Source organism: Falco peregrinus, chromosome 16 (genome assembly GCF_023634155.1).
Source record: "Falco peregrinus isolate bFalPer1 chromosome 16, bFalPer1.pri, whole genome shotgun sequence".
NCBI lineage: Eukaryota > Metazoa > Chordata > Aves > Falconiformes > Falconidae > Falco > Falco peregrinus.
Genome location: NC_073736.1, coordinates 2,752,161 through 2,767,923, shown reverse-complemented (window position 1 = coordinate 2,767,923; position 15,763 = coordinate 2,752,161). Strand labels below are relative to the sequence as shown.

General features: G+C 59.2%; 1 protein-coding gene across 1 annotated transcript; it reads right to left on the bottom strand.

The window, feature by feature from the left end:
- Window positions 1-2,348, bottom strand: CDKN1A (cyclin dependent kinase inhibitor 1A). The gene is made up of 2 exons (XM_027789883.2): window positions 1,938-2,348; window positions 1-1,412 (listed from the first exon to the last, which is right to left on the bottom strand). Exons 1-2 carry the CDS (start codon window positions 2,338-2,340, stop codon window positions 1,363-1,365), a joined length of 453 nt encoding a protein of 150 aa, XP_027645684.2. The 5' UTR covers window positions 2,341-2,348; the 3' UTR covers window positions 1-1,362.
- Window positions 2,349-15,763: the final 13,415 nt, after the last annotated feature.

Here is a 15,763-nt window from a genome sequence, read left to right as displayed (position 1 = left end):
TTCCCTTACGCAAGGCGAGTGTTTATTCGGAGTTAACATTTGTAGACAAACAGGTATTTCCCCTTCCCCCCCATGCAGACTTAATAGCATTATTATTTTTCTTTTTTCATAAATAAAGATTTAGTGCTGGGAGCTTGCCAGCTTCACTGAGAGCAAAGTGCTTCATGGTGCAAGGCAGGTCGACCCCATCCCTTTTCTGCCTGGGACCATCTTGCACCGGTTTCCAGAGCCCAAATCCAGCAGAGCAGGAGATGAACCCCATGAAAGTGCTGAGACCTGACAGTGTCGAGTCCCTCAAGAGCAGGGACTCATCCTTCAGCGCTAGAACATCCCTTGGTCCCAGAGGCAACCAAAGCCACTCACCCTGCAGAGCTAGGTGAGGGTCCTCTCTCACCCAGGCCCAAAGGAGAAAAAAAAAAGTCCAAGAAAAAAAAAAAAGCTACAACTTCTTCTTTCGGTGTCATCCCTGCTGGTGAGCAGGATGCGTCCCTAGAGCAGTCCAGAGCCGGCGCAGGTAGCTCCCCAGCCTGGTGCCAGTGGTGATGGAGGCAGGAACGTGGGGGCAAGCAGCACCACTCAACAAGCCAACAGGGTAAGGAAGTGGGGGGTTGGGTCAGCAGGGTGCAGGGGACCCCAAAGCCTCCCCCAGGCAGCGCTGGTCCCACAATGGCTGTGCCGAGCTCAGCACTGGGGACCTCCAGCGGGTTTGTCACCATCCGCAGCCCATCTGATGGGTGGTGGCACCATGAGCCACCCAAGGGCTCTCCAGGGAGCAGCGCTCCCTCTCCCAAGCAGCCGTGGGAAGGAGCAGTCCCCACATCGCTCTGCTTCCACGCACGGACAAGGGTTTACCACCCCTGGGTCCATCCTGCTGGCTAGAGGGCCACCACCACGTGCCAGCAACCAGGGTGTCCTCAGGGCCAGGCTGTCCCAGAGCTCTGCCCCGTGACCCTTTCTTAAGGCTATCTGGTGCCACCGGGTGGCTGGGACGCAAGTGTCCTCCACAGCCAGCCATCAGGCAGGGGAAGGACCACGGCTGGGCAGCAGGACGGTGCAAGGACGGTGCTTGGCCCCACCACTCCAGGGCAGGGGACACTTTCTTCTCTGCCAGCAGGGCAATACCTTGGTCCCACCAAGCCCATCTCAGTCCTCCTCCATTGGGCTACAAGCCTCAGCGTGGGCTACTCCTCTACATTGCACACAGTAGAGGTCCCTCAGGACCCCAGAGCTACTCATAAATAGGAAACTACAGACTCTACGTTGCTTCAGACAGGCAGCATATACAGTACAGGGTGGGGGAAGAAAGCCACGGACACCCCCCAGGGACATCAGCGTCAGCAGCTGGCCCCGAGCACTGTCACATCACGGCTTGGGCTTGTCGGGGACCATCCTCCGCTTGGAGCTGTAGAAGTCTGGAGGGCAGAAAGAGAGCGTTGGGAAGTGCCTCCAGCCTGCTGGGAGCAGCAGGGCAGGGAGAGGGGAGGTGTCCCCAAGGAAGGGTCCCAAAACCCAGCCCAGGTGGGATCCCCCCCTCAGAGCCACCCACCCCAAAGTCCCAGGGAGGAGAGCCTGTAGGTCTCCATCTCTTCTTTGGTCTCACTGGCATTGCCACCCCAGGCCCTGATCCTGGAGGACGGGCTCAGGCTGTGGGAACTGAAGGTACCGAACGATTTTTGGGGGCATCTTCAGCTATAAAACCCACAAGCCCAGTGCAAGCCCCCTGCCTGTCCCCCAGCAACCAAAATGCCCCCCCCGTTTGTGGCCTTTTCCCCTTGGAAGATTGATCCCCAGGAGAAATGCATGGAGGGTGGTCCCCTCCCCACACCCAGGCAGGGGTCTTGCACTCAAGTCCCCTCCATCTGTCCCTACCAGGAGAGCCATGACACCACCAATGCCACCGAGCACGCACGGAGTGACACCAAACCTCCAGCACTCACCTTTCATGGTGGTCTGCCGACGTTTCAGGCCCTGTGGGGAACCAGCCCTGTAGACCTCCGAGCTCTGCTGAGATGCCTCAGGGCAAATCCTGCCAAGATGGTCCTTGGGGGGGACCTTGTGGACCAAGGAGCTCCTGCTCTCACTGCTGATGCCCGTGACCAGGCTGTGGACCTCCCGGGACGGTTGCTCAGCCAAGAAGACCCTCTCCCACTTGAACTGTCCTTCCAAGGGAGTCTCTGTCTCAAAGTTGAAGTTCCAGCGCTCCTGAACTTCCTCCAGGTGTTGCCTCATCAGGTCCTCAAAGTCATTCTTGAGTTGGTGGTGGTCCACAGGGCCAAAGAGGTTCCTGCATGCCTTGGTGCTGCATTGCATCTGCCCAGCCTTGCTGTGAGACAGGGGCATCGTGGCGGCTGGGAGGAAAGCAGAACAAGTTACTGGGGTGTTGGGCAAGGCACCCGCAAGCCCAAGGGCCAGCACACTTGCTACCAGAGCAAAGCACCCGGTAGCCAAGGTGGGACAGGCTGGGTTGGGCTCAGCAACAAGGCAGCCCAGAGGGGACCTCCATCTGCCAGCACACATCTTGGGCCCAGACACCTGGGATTTCAGCAGTGTCTTAGGGGGCAGAAGCTTGAGCATGACCAAGGTCAACCACCACAGCCTGGTGTGATGCAGAAGGATGGGGAAGGTGCACACGGTGCTCCCCGTTCCCCCTCCAGCAGGTAAAGCCCTGCCGGGGCAGAGCATCCAGCATCCCGATGCTGCCGCCGGTTCCATCCACGACCCCACCGCAGTCTCACTTCCACACGGGCACAAGGCAAGTGAAGCAACAGGGTGTTTTTCTGGCCAGGTTCTTCATCTCAAGAACCCAGGCCCAGTGGCAAGGAAGCCTTTTAAGCAACTGCAAAAACATGCCACAAGCTTGACCACTTGGTTTACCACCCTCCTTATCCGCAAGGAGCTGTTGGGCAACCAGAGACAAGACACTTTGTTTTTGTGTTTTGTTTTGGTTTTTTTTTTTCCCCCTCAAACTGATGCCAAAAGCCTTGACCTTCATGGTTTTGGCAGAGTCTTCCCTTCCAAGCAGTCCCCCCCCCTCACACGTGCGGGGGGGGGCTAAGGGACCCCTCACGCCACCCACCCTCATGGGGAGCCTTGTTATCAGGGCAAAGCAAAGCAACGCTCTGGGATTTGACGGCTTGCAGAGCTAAGGCTTCATCCTGCTTGGATAACCAAGCTCATTAAATCTGCTTTAAAAAAAAAATAAAAGCTTCATGGAAATAAAATCCCTCTGTACAAGATTGCTTTCTCATTGTCCACCAGATCTGGGACCCCCAAATCCACAGCAGATCGCCAGGCTCGCACCCCCAAACCTCCCCAGGGAGGGGGTGTCAGCCTCCTGCAGGGATTTCTGCCCAAACTCAGCACCCCCAGCCCCCCCGAGCCCAGCACCGCATTGCCAGGTGTGCCATCAGCACGGCTGGAGACCCTCCAGGCAGGGGGCTTGGGAGGGCCACATCGGTCCCCAGGGCCACCCCGACCCCTCTGCCCTGCCCTGCTCCCAGAGTAAGTTACATCCTGGAGTAAAAATAGCAATCCAGCTTCCCAAATCCAGCTTCCTATCTCCGGGCTGCCGGCGGCACAGCCGGGGTGACATCACTGAGCACAAGTCCCAGCATGTCCAGGCAAGCCCTGGCAGGTAGCGGGATGGGGACACACACTGACACCCTGACCAGGCACCCCCGGCAGGGTTGGGCACCCACATCCCCCATCCTCATGCCACCCATGTCCCCCATCCCCCGGCCACCGCCAGGGCCCAGGTGCCACCCCACAGGAGGCAACAGCGTCACTCTGATTCATAATTCCACATCACCAGAGCCACCAGGGGCGAAGGGCCAAGGCCAGCCCCTCCCCCCCCAACCCCCATGTCCCCCCTGGGGGTGGCGATGCTTCCAGCAGCCCCTGCAAGGGCAGAGCTTTGGGGGTCCCCACGACACCGAGCGATGCAGGTGCATGGCTGCCTTAAGCCTCCCCCAGCCTGGCGACGCGGGCACTCCCGGGGAGGGGGGTACACACCCTCCCCCACCCCCACAGCCACCTGCAGCACCCAGGACCAGTTACACCAGTTGGGGAAGGCTTGCGGGGGGGACGGGGACAGGAGGGGCTGGGAGCACAGCACCCCCGACGATGGATGGAGCCGGCAGCCGCTCACGGCACCGATGACCCTGGGGGGGAGGGGGGGAAGGGGGGGCCGGCGGAGCTAGGGGGTTGAAGACCCCCCCGTTGCCATGGCAACACCCCGTCGTCCCCCCCCCCCCCGGTATGCTCCGCGGCGGGGGGCTCTGCGGCGACCGCAGCGCAGCCGGGGCGGAGGGGGGGGCACTCACCCACTCCCCCGGCACCGGGGGACGCGGACCCGGCCAGGAGCTGCCGCCCGTTCCCGTTGCGGCGCGTTCCCCTCCCCCCCCGAGCCTGCACCGGTGACACCGACACCCACAGCCCCCCCCCCGCGGTGACACCGACACCCACAGCCCCCCCCCGCGGTGACACCGACACCCACAGCCGCCGCCGCCGCCGCCGCCCCCCCGCCGTGACACCGACACCCACAGCCCCACCGGCTGCCGCCCGCACTCACCGTCGCGGCTCCCGACTGCCGGTGCCCGTCGCGCCGCGGTTTATAAGCGGAGGGACGGGGCGGGGGCCTCCCCCCCCCCCCCCCCCCCCCCCGCTCCGGGATTTCCCTCCCGCCCAGCCCCGCCCAGCCCCGGGGGTGCCGCGACCGCCGTCACTGGGTGCGGGGACCCCCTGCCTCGGGGTGCTGCAGGGATCCCCCCCATCAGGGCATATAGGGAGCCCCCCATGAGACAGGGACCCCCTCACCAGGTGCTAGAGGGAGCCCCCCCCATTAGGAGATACAGGCACAGCACTCCACAGGGATTGCAGGGACACCCCCAGAAGGGGATGGAGGGACCCCCTTCCTTGGGGGGGTGTATGGACCTCCCCATTAGGGGATGGAGGGACTCCCCTACCAGGGGATGGAGGGACCCCCCCCATCAGAGGATACGGGGACCCACTTCCTATTGGGATGCAGGGATCCCCCCCAGAAGGAGATACTGGGACCTGCTTCCTGCAGGGGTGCCAGGATCCCCCCACGGGGGATACAGGGACCCCCCATTAGGACCTACAGGCACCCCCCTCCTCAAGGGGGTACAGGGACACCCCCCAGAAAGGGGGTGCAGGGCCCTCCCCATTAGAGGATGCAAGGACCCTCCCCCCCCCCAAAGGATAGAGGGGTGTCCCATCCCAGCTGGGAGACGCAGGGTCTTGGCTGGCTGGAGGGGGCTGTCCCCATCCCCCCCAGGCTTTCCTGCCCCCCAAGTCACTGTCGGGGGGGGGAAACGGATTAAGGAAGGGGCGACTCAGCCCCTCGGGGTGCCCAACCTCGGAGCCACGCTGGGGTGATGCTGCCCTGGTCCCCAGGCAGTGCCCGACCCCGGCCCGGCCGCAGGCTGCCCCTGGCCCCTCCTGCAGGATTTTCTCCCGGGGGGTCTGCTCCGCCGACGGGACCCCCCCCGGCACCCCGGCTTCGTTTTGGGAAGGATCTGCTGGTCCGAATCCTGCAGGCTGCGGGGCAGGGATGAAGAGCAGGAACAAGCCCGTGCATGTCCCGCAGGAACCCGCGAGGAGGATCTGGAGGGATCTGGGGCTTAACTGGGAAACATCCCAGTCCACAGGCAGGAAAGGTCTGAACCCAGGGCAGCCTCTGCCGGGGGTCAGTGCAAGGCCGGAGGGCACCTGCCCGCGCGCCTGGTCGGTGGGTCCAGTCCTGCCCCACGGCCGAGAGCTGATGCCCTCGGAGCCAGCTGCCCCGCGACGGGGGGGCCACATTCGGCAGCACCCTCCCGGCACGGCACGAGCTGCCCAGGCCCCGCGGGCATCACGACTCGTGCAGCGATGCTGCGGGGCCTCTGGTGGGGCGCAGCAAGGTGGGGCGCAGCAAGGTGACACGGTCCCAAGTGACCAAGGGTGGGTTGAAGCAGCCCCATGGGAGTGCCAGGCACCCTCCAAGGCCCCTGCGGCCGGCGGGTGCTGGGGTGCTCAGCAGGACCCTGGGTGTGCAAAGCACCCACGTTTCCCTGCTGGACCAGCAGCTTCCTGCGGCCCGAGCGGCTGGGGAAGGTGTCTGGGCATGTTTGGCCGCAGGCTGCCGCGCCGCAGGGGTGTCTGCCATCACCGGTCCCCCCCTGCAGCGCTGCCGCCTCTGGATGGGCACGCTGGGATGGGGAGGGAAGGTGAAGGATGGGGAATGTGAAAGCATCCGGAATGACTATCACACGCTGCAGAGATCTAGCCTGGAAAGCTGGGATCCATCCTGCCTTTCCACCTGCCAGACGCAGGGAAGGAGGGGGCGAGCAGCAGCCGCCTTCCCTCGCAGGGAGCGGGTCCCTGGTCTTCCCATCTGGGAACTGGTTTTGCTCCTGGTTGCAAAGAGCCGCCTTTCGAGCTGCACTGCGGCGGGCTGCCTGCGTCGCTGTGCAGTAGCGGATCGTTTCCTCGCCAACCTCCAGCTCTGCTCCAGCTGCAGCTCCTTGGCACGCTTCTGCTGGACGCGAGGAAGATGTCCCGAAGGGAAGTTGGACACTGGCCCAACTGCAGCACCATGAGCATCCTCCCCGCACCGGCTGCGCCAGGGCTCTGAGGCGAAGCAGCATTTACCAAGAGGATACTCACTGCTTAAACGAACTCTGCTTTTTGTAAAATCCACAAAAGGCAACGGGACCGTCGGAACCGGCAGCTTTTGAAATTGGTGCCCAAAGTGGTGGAGACAGGAGCGGCCTCGCTTGTGCAGCCGGCGGCGAACTCCAGCCACCGCGGATGCAGGAGCGAGGGATGAAAACAGCACCGTGAGGCGGGATAACCAACGGCTGCGAGCATCCCACTTACACGGGGGATGTATCCCAGGGCAAAACCAGCCAGAAAATAAATCAGACCTAAATTATCCCTTAGGAAAAGAACTCTGTAACTCTCTCTGTGATTTGTTTTGGTGGGGTGGGGGTCCACTCCCTGCGCCCCGGGATAGGGGGGGGCAGGTTTCTGGCTGTTGCAAACTCCGCTGTCACTCCCCCTCCTCGTGCCCCCACACCGGGAGCTGGGAGCACTGGCACTGGGGGTTACTGGAAATGGGAAGCGGGGAGAGGAACAGCGGCGGGGTCTGGGTCAGAGAGTCCGTGGTGAAGCCTGAAGTGGCATCACCAGAAAAAAAAAGTGGCGGGGGGCGGGGAAAAGTGTGATTAATACAAAAGGCAGTACAGGAACTTAAAAAAAAAAATCTCAAAGGTGACTCATGATGTTCAGCCCCAGCAACACGTAGGAGGAGGTCAGAGGCGCAGGGCTGGGGACGAGCAGGGACAAGGGGGGGGGGTGTCTCCTTCTCACCATTTTTAGCCACCGAGTGGGAGCTGTCACCTCTCCCGCACCAGGCTCGCCCTCCCCGAGGGGTGTCCCAACCCCCACCCGGCAGGGGTGTGATCGCTGGGGAATCCATCCTTACAACTTGCCTGAAAATCCCATCCTAACGCCTGGAAGCAAATGGAATCACATTAAATAACCGCAGATTTCACAAACGCCAACATAACCTTCTCCCCAGCACCGACAGATGCCGGGGTGGCTGCCCTGGCCGGGGATCCCTTGGGAAAGTTTCTTTCCCAGCGGATCTCCCCAGGTGGGTCCTGCCGGGAGGGGAAACGGCTGCAAAGACATTATTCATGGCAGGCAAAGTCGGTGCGTGACTCAGCCCGTCCGCAGCACCGGCACAACCAGGGTTTCATCACGGGAACGTGCCCGGGCACATCGCCTCCACCGCTGAGCATCGTCCTCACTGGGGACCCGGGGCGCAGCACCCCCAAAGCCCCGGGGAGCTGGGGGGGAGCTCTGGCACGCGGCGGGGGAACAGTTTGGGTCGGGTGATGGAAGTCTGGAGGCCCCAGGCTTGGATGAGGTGGAGGATGGGGAGCCACAGCCGGCAGCCCTGAGCCCCAAGAGACGAGCCAAACGGCGTGCCCAAGAAGGATCTCAGCAGGCCGAGGGCCAGCGACTGGTTTAAATGCACACAAATACCTACACATAAAGATTTGATAAAGGCAGAATAACCACCATCAGTAACATGTAAGCACGTGGTCAACCTGGAAACATTTTCCCAGACCAAAGCCTGCCAGCGCCGATGGCAGAAATGAAGAGATGCGCGCGGTTCCTCACGCAGCCCTCCCCAGCAGCGGGATGTGGAGACCTGGCGGTCCAAGCTGTATGGGAAGTGGTATTTTTGGGGGGGAAATTCATATTCCTTTAGATCAACCAGCGTAGGGGGAAGAAACAGAAAAGGGCTGGGCGGATGAGCATCCATCCTGTTGGGATGCAGTCGGCAGTGACAGAGCAGGGCACGCGCTGTTGTTTTTCCAGGTGGGATAATTGTAAACTCTGCAAAAAACTGAATTTCTGCCCAGGGAAACAACCCAAGAATGAAGGAACTGGTCTAGGACACACCCCACCCCACCCCGGCGCAGAGAGCGGGGCTGAGCACATGGGCTTTGAGGTCCAGTCCTGCCAAACACATCATCCAACACCCCAAAGGTGTGACCAGGGCTGTCGCCCACCTCTACAGATGGCGGGGGGTGACTCTCCCTCTTGGAACAGCTTTTACTCGCACGAACACCCCGGGCAGGTGTGAAATCCCTCGGCTCGGGACAGCAGATTGACAGGCACTCGCTGTAGGTGTAAGCGGCTCTGCTGGGGACAAAGCCCCGCAACAAAGCCCTGCGTGTTCAGGCAGTAAAAAACCCTCTTCAGCAAGATTCAAATCTCCAAGATTTTTTTTATTATCTCCACTAACAAGCTTTTTTCTTTTAAGTGGGAAACGTGAAGGCTCTTAATGAAACACTCACGCTCCAGCAAAAGTCTAAATGAACCCAGTGTTCAGCTGAATGGCGTTTATATCCCAGCGAAGACTGTTTTCCCATCAGCTCTTTGAAGTGCCCAATTAAGTGATTTTATACTAATAGGATTTTCCCAGGAAAGAAAGACAAGAATGACAAAACGCTGAATGCTTGATTAACTCTGCCCCTAAAAGAACTCGGATCGTGTTAATTGACTGTTTCCCTGCCATATACAGCCCTTGTTTGCTCCATTTATGAAGGCATTTTGATGAGACACCGGACCCAGCAGAGTGGAAATAGAGTCCCACCGAGCACAAATGGGGGATGCGACAGTCCCTAAAACAAGGCCCTTCCTTACTGGAAATACTCCTGGGTGCGTGAGCCAGGCTATGAATCGGTCGCTTCATTCGGCCCCTCACTCATTTTCATCCCAGATTGTTTTTAGCCCCATTCATAGTCATTAACGTAATTGCTTCACTGACTTTCCATGAGCAGCTTGGAAGCTTTGTGTGTTGGGTTTGGGGTTTTTTTTTTGTTGTTGTTGGGGTTGTTTTTTTTTTTTCCACTGGCAGCAAAGGACCTCATTGTTCAGAGCCCGGCGAGGGCAGCAGGGAGTACCTGGCTTCGAACCCCGCGTTCGTTTGCCTGTTTATTTACTTGCTGCTTCACCTCATTGACTACGGCCCGAGAGCAAGGCAGGACCGAGCAGCCGGCCGGCACCCACGGAGGGGGCACGGGCACCCCGCTGGGAACCGAGGCGGGCGCTCCGGCCTTTTGGAAAGCTCCACGCAGGGAACATGGTCCATCCAGAACATCCACAGGTTTTTGGTTTTTTTTATTGCAGCCACTTCTTCCCATGCAGGGAACACGGTCCACCCAAAACATCCACAGGGTGGGTTTTTTTTTATTGCAGCCACTTCTTCCCATGCAGGGACCATGGTCCACCCAAAACGTCCACAGGGGTTTTAGGGTTTTTTTATTGCAGCCATTTCTTCCCCGCAGGCATCCCAACGAGGGCAGGGAAAGCTTGCCGTCGAGGCAGCAGCAGGCCAGCGGGATGGATTGCTCCAGCACCTTCCACAGCAGGATTCACAGCGTGGGTGGGGATAAGCAAGCGGAGCATGGGGCAGAATTGCTCCCGTCCACGTGTGTACGGGGTCCCCAGCCCTCGGCAGCTCTTGGTGCAGCCAGGCCCACGGGAAGCCATCAATCGATCCGACTTCTTTTCTTCCCGATGGATGACACGCGTGGCACGGTGCTGCTGCGGGGAGATTTGTTGCTCCCCGAGCTGTGGCGTTGTTCAAAATCCACCAGGAGCATGATCTGGCCCTTTATAGCCGTGCGTGAGAAGGAGGTGACTGTGGAGAGCTGCTGACTAATGCTTGCTCACGATACGACCTTTAAAAATAATCCCGATTCGGTGCAGTCACAGGAGGATGGGGTGTCTGCGAGTCCCTCGGCTCCCGCTTGCGGAGGCAGCGACACCAAAGCCCAAACCTGCGGCTCCGGCAACGTGTGCTGGCCCGCTCCCCGTCCGGCACTGCCAGGCGGTGGCTCACCGTGTGTCAGCACCTCCTGGGATCTCCCCGCTCATGTCACAGCTTTTGGGAATCCTGTCACCCGGGGTGAGGGCAGGCACGGGGTCGTGATTCACTTGGCTGTGGGCGAGGAGTGGGGCGGAGAGGGCAGGGGCAGCACGGCCCCATGGCACTGGGAGCGAAGGGACGGCTCAAACGGCAGCGGCAGGAGGGCAGCACCCGGACCACGCGCCGCAGACGGCTGTCACGTGCGGTGACCGACGCTGTGCGGGGCAGAGGTAATGGGAGGGGACAGCTGTGTGTGCACAACTTCCAATAAAGCCACCGGAGAGATATGACAGCCGCCACCTTGACGCCGGGATAAGGGTCAAAAGCATTTTCATTCCTACGTGTCGGTCGTGCACAGCAGGACTTCCTGGAGCCGGGGTGAAGGAGCAGCTGTCGCCCCACACCGAACCCCGCCGGCCTTGACACCCAGCGCTGGCACAGAGCTGTGCCACACCTGCTGATGGGGACGGCCGTGGGCCACGCACCGTGGTGGAGCTCTGCCCTGCTGCCCACGACGGGGATCCGAGTCAGGGAGTTCCAGGCGCCAATATGGAAAGGAAAAACCTTTTTCTTTGGTTTCAGCTGCCCTCACTGGTTTCCCTGCCTCGCCCGGGAGAATCCCCACTGCACCAGCGAAAGGCAGTCTGCTGCATCTTGGAGCTGCCGTCAGCAGCGCAGGAGAGGCTGGGAACAGGCTGAAAACGCCCCGTACTGCACCCGCCAGCAGCGACGCTGCCCCAGCGCCCTTCCCACCTCCCGCAGCAAGCCCGGGCTTTGCAGAAGACCAAAAGATTTATGGATGTAACCGTAATATGCCACAAAAAGCGCATATGCCACAAAGCGCGGGAGGGAGACAAAGAGGGAGGTGGCGAGATGTAAAATGTGAAAACCTCAAAATGTCTATAGGTCAAAAAATACCCCACCAGCCCCTGTCAGACTGATCCTGCGGAGGGGGAAAAAATCTGGGGAGGGTTCAGCCCCGAGTTTTGGAGCAGAACGTGTCAGCCAGGCAGCGAGAACGGCTGCTGGCAGGAGTGGCGGCGTACCACACCTGGAGCCTATCGCCCTAACCTCCTCCCCAAAAGCTTGACATAACACTGCATGAAAAGCTGCTCGATCCACGTCGTGCAGCACCAGGAAGCACAGCACCCAGTCCAGCCGGCGGCCACCCTGCCGTGCCCGACCGCCTTTTAATGCGATGGCAAATAACATCGGTATTAGTCAGAAATGAGCGACTGCAAACATTTTATAGCGAAAACGGATGGGAAGCCCTGCATGGGCAGCGGCGGGGGAAAGGCTGGGTGGAGCAGTGGGGCTTCCTCGCAGAGACGCCCCTGAATATTGTTGAATATTCATGGGCAACGCAGCCCCCGCGTGCGTGCGGCGGAGATAACGCTTGGCTCACAGCTGGCAGCAGCGATCTTCCAGCCGGCTCCAAAGCGACACCCAGGGTGACACGGAGCCCCACCCTGATACCACCGCTCCACCCTGATACCGACGGAGGGTTGTACCGGGGCGCGCGGCGGCGCCGGGCTGCATGGCGGGGGACGTCGGGCAGCGGCGCGGTGTCGCTGCGTGCTGGCGGTACATCACAAGCCGTCAGCGTGCTGGCCAGCCAAGTGTCCAAGGACAGGGCAGGATGAGTCCTGGGGTACCACGGGAAGGTTGTGGAGGAACGCCGCTGACATCAGTGGCAGATTCTAGCTGGGAAGGACATACACTTCCCTTTTCCAGCTGGGATAACCCCCCCAGAAAATCTGACAGCTAAAATTATTTTGAGGATGGAGCAGAATCACCACTTGAATCAACGTGAAGATTTGTCCAACTAGAAGTTTTGTCAGCTAATACATTATTAAATAATAGATGAATGCATCACTTGGGAACATAGCGTTCCTATTGCATAGTCTATTTTGTATTTGTCTGGATCTCATGTTTATTTTTGTCCATGACAGGATTTGCTTGAAGGGCACTAACAGAATGTAACTAATGGCAGCATCTCAGCGAAACTTCAGAAATGAAACAGAAAACCAAGACAGCGCCAGCATTTCAAGGAAGCCGGATGGCTTCTCGCGTGGGCTGGCAGGCTGGGGTGCTGCTTCAGCTTCCCCACTGCTTCACCGCACGGCTGCCAAGGGAAAACTGCCTTTACTCTGCCCGTTTGGGGCAGGCTGAGGTGCGGAATCGGAGCTCGGGAAACCGAGACCCGCCTTCGTGGCAGGTCCCGGGTCCTGTGCCAGCGCCCGGCTGTGCGGGAGCTAAGGTCGAACCAGAGCTGCTGGAATTCTGCCCTTTGGCCTTCTGTTTGCAAAAGGGGTTGATGCGCCGGGTTTTTCACTTTCTTTCTTTCCTAACTACTGCTCCATCAGCACCAGCGTCAGCCAGTTCATGATGGTGACTGTAGCTCAGGTTTTGGGACAATATTTCTAGGGTACGATTTGAACACAGGTACAAGAACGCGGATTGAAAGCAGCAGAAATGGGAGAAAGTTTGGCAAATGTTCGGGTGCTTTGAGGATCTTTATGTCGGGAAACATTGCAGCATCTCATGGTGATGAGTAGAAGAAAGTAAAACTGGGAACTGAGAAGTGACGTTAACAGCAGAAGAAAAAAAGCCACAGAACTGCTGGGGCACTCGTCACTTCCAGCCAACGCTGCCGACAGGTCCCCACAGAAGCACGTAGAGATAAGAGGCATAACCTGCCCTGCCAGGCAACGCTGGCTGCTGCAGGAAGACCCAAGGGCACGGCGCAGCGACTTCAGACAAAAAGAAATGCAAAGACAGCCCAGGGAAATGCATCCATCTTCTATCACGAACCTATTTTAGTTCTCAGTGTGACTGGAGCACAGAATAGCACAGCTCCCGAAACGCATTCGTTCCGGAGGTGAACTGCAGCAGCTCCCCACGGCAGCTGAAACAGCGTCTCGTTAACTGGAACCACTGCCAGCGTTCCGTACGGCTGCAGCATCTCGCCAAGCACGACCCTGGTCAGCTGAACCTGCCTGAAGGCCGGTGAGACACATCCTACTGAAGAACGAACGAACATATCTAACCTCTCCATCTTAAGTGCAAGGCATGTTCTTAAAACGACCCTCTCTGCCATAAATAAAGAGCAGCATGTACATAAAAAGAAAAAAGCCAAACCACCCTTTTCTTCGCAAAACCACTCGCACACAATGCTCCCCCCAGGGGGAGCGTGAGGGAAGAACGAACTGCACATAGGCAGAGGGTCGTTACGTTGTTCTAACGCGCTTCTGGGATGTGCTCAGATACTGCGCCGACGGGCGGCTGAGCAGCTCCAATAGCATTAACCTCAGGATGCTTCTGCTGGGCAGAACGAGGGGCGGCTAAACCTCTCCCCAAATTAGAAACACAGCTGAAGACGTCAGCGTGAGCGCTACAAAACCCGGCCCTGAAACAATTTGGGAAGTGGCAGAGAGCAGCAGTTCCCCTGCCAGCGCCCAGGATGGGGTGCAGGCCACCCCGTGCCGCCAAGGAGCCCCTGGATGACATCACTCTGCCCGCTCCAGGCCAGGCCACCGTGCTCCGTGGCCCCTCCTGGTTTAAGGATCTTTGGGGAAGGGTGAGGGATGTCCCAAGCCTTAGAAGGTCAACACAAACATTTCCTTGTACGTTTAATGTGAAAGAATTTTTAAACGCAAGCACTACTGGTAAAGAGCGCTCCCAGGCTGGTGGCCCTCTCACAGAAGCAAACTGGAAGCCTTAAGTCCATGAACATGTTGCTGCATTAAAAATACCACCTGCTAATTACACCCTGGGAGGAGGGCTGTGCACAGTCAGCATTCACACACTTCCCATCTTTCTCTAGAAGCTGCTCATTTTGTTCCCCATCAAAACCCCACCTGACAATCTAAAGCCAGCAGCCTGCTGCGTGCAGCGGGTCCAGCCTCCTCAGGCAGCTGAGGAGCAGGATACAAAGCCAGAAACCTGGAACTGATAAATATTCCCAAGTTCCACCGACTACCTCGCACACTAATCCCACAGCGTACGCTGTCCCCAGTCAGCTTTCTGTCTGTCCTTTCCCCTCGGTAGCTGATGCTGAAGGTTACTCGTCCCAGTCCCACACCGCTCCCTCCGCACCGCGCCACTGCAAGAGGAAGCGCCTGCCGGCGGAGCCACAGTCCTTCTGCAAATCAAACACAGGGATTAAAAAAGGGAACGCAGCCGTGTGTGGCACATGATGTCATCACAGCCCTTGGCTGCCTTTCCCCTAAGGCAAACATCCCCAGGGGAGTCGTCACCGTTTTGAGACCAAACCCGGCGGGGCAGCAGCAGGCCAGGAGCCCCAGCCGGCTGGTGGGGCCACCCCGACCTCTGCCGGGGAGTCGCGACAGCGCGTCGCAACAGCCACAGCTTGGCTGCATGCCGGCAAGAGGAGGGATGCGGCTTTGGCACCTTGGCAGCTCACGCTGTGCCCCGCTTGGGATGATTTAGGGCTGCTCAGCGACGGCGAGGCTGGTTACACTCGTAGCAGAGCACCAAGCACCGGTCCCCAGGGAACACCTTGACGATAGAGCCCAACCACAAGAACTACTGAGTAATTAACAAAATAACTAGACGCTGTACTTCGGCGGGGAAGAGGTGCCCCAGCTGCCGAGGGCGATGGATACACAACTCCCCTTCCCAGCAGCATCTCTTTCCGATACAGCTTGTCACAACCTCCTCCCCACCTGGGTACCACCAGCAAAGGAATTAAAACCACCAGCCCAACCAGCATGGCAGATTTAATCTGAACACACATCTCTGCGTTTAGCTGCAGCTCATCATCTCCTGGATACAGAACAAAGGAGCCCCTGGGCTGCCTGGGAGCTGTGGCTGCACCCCAGCCTTGCCGCAGTGTGACGGTGACACCTCCGTGCAAAGCGCCAGCTCCCAGCCCCACCATTTCAAACCAGCCATAAAACCTGTGTCGTTACCAACCCCCAGCCAGGATGCGGAACACCCCAGGGTGAAGCTCTGGCTGGTTTGGGGTGGGAAGTGCTTAGGAGCTCGCCCTCAGGGGGGAAGTCAAGCCAGCATCACCAACTATGGTCACCTAGGACCAACATGTGCCACCAGTGCCAGATGCCCAGCCTTCTGCCAGGGTGAGAGATGGCAACACCATGGCAGCAGCCACCCGCACTGAGAGCGGCGCCCAAGCAGTCAGCGCTGGTGTCACAGCGAGACACAGCGGTGTCCTCTCGCCCCGTACTGCAGAGCGTGTTTTATTTGAACAGTTGTGCCACGAGACCCAAGCGTGCGTTTCACAATGCCAAGGTACACAGCAGGTACTCAAGTTAAATACCGAACAACAAG

Excerpts from the sequence above, each read along its gene's own strand:
- CDKN1A (XM_027789883.2), bottom strand. The coding sequence starts at position 2,340 with ATGCCCCTGTCTCACAGCAAGGCTGGGCAGATGCAATGCAGCACCAAG. Across the intron at positions 1,413-1,937 it reads TCGGCAGACCACCATGAAAG|ACTTCTACAGCTCCAAGCGG; the intron begins GTGAGTGCTGGA and ends TCTGCCCTCCAG.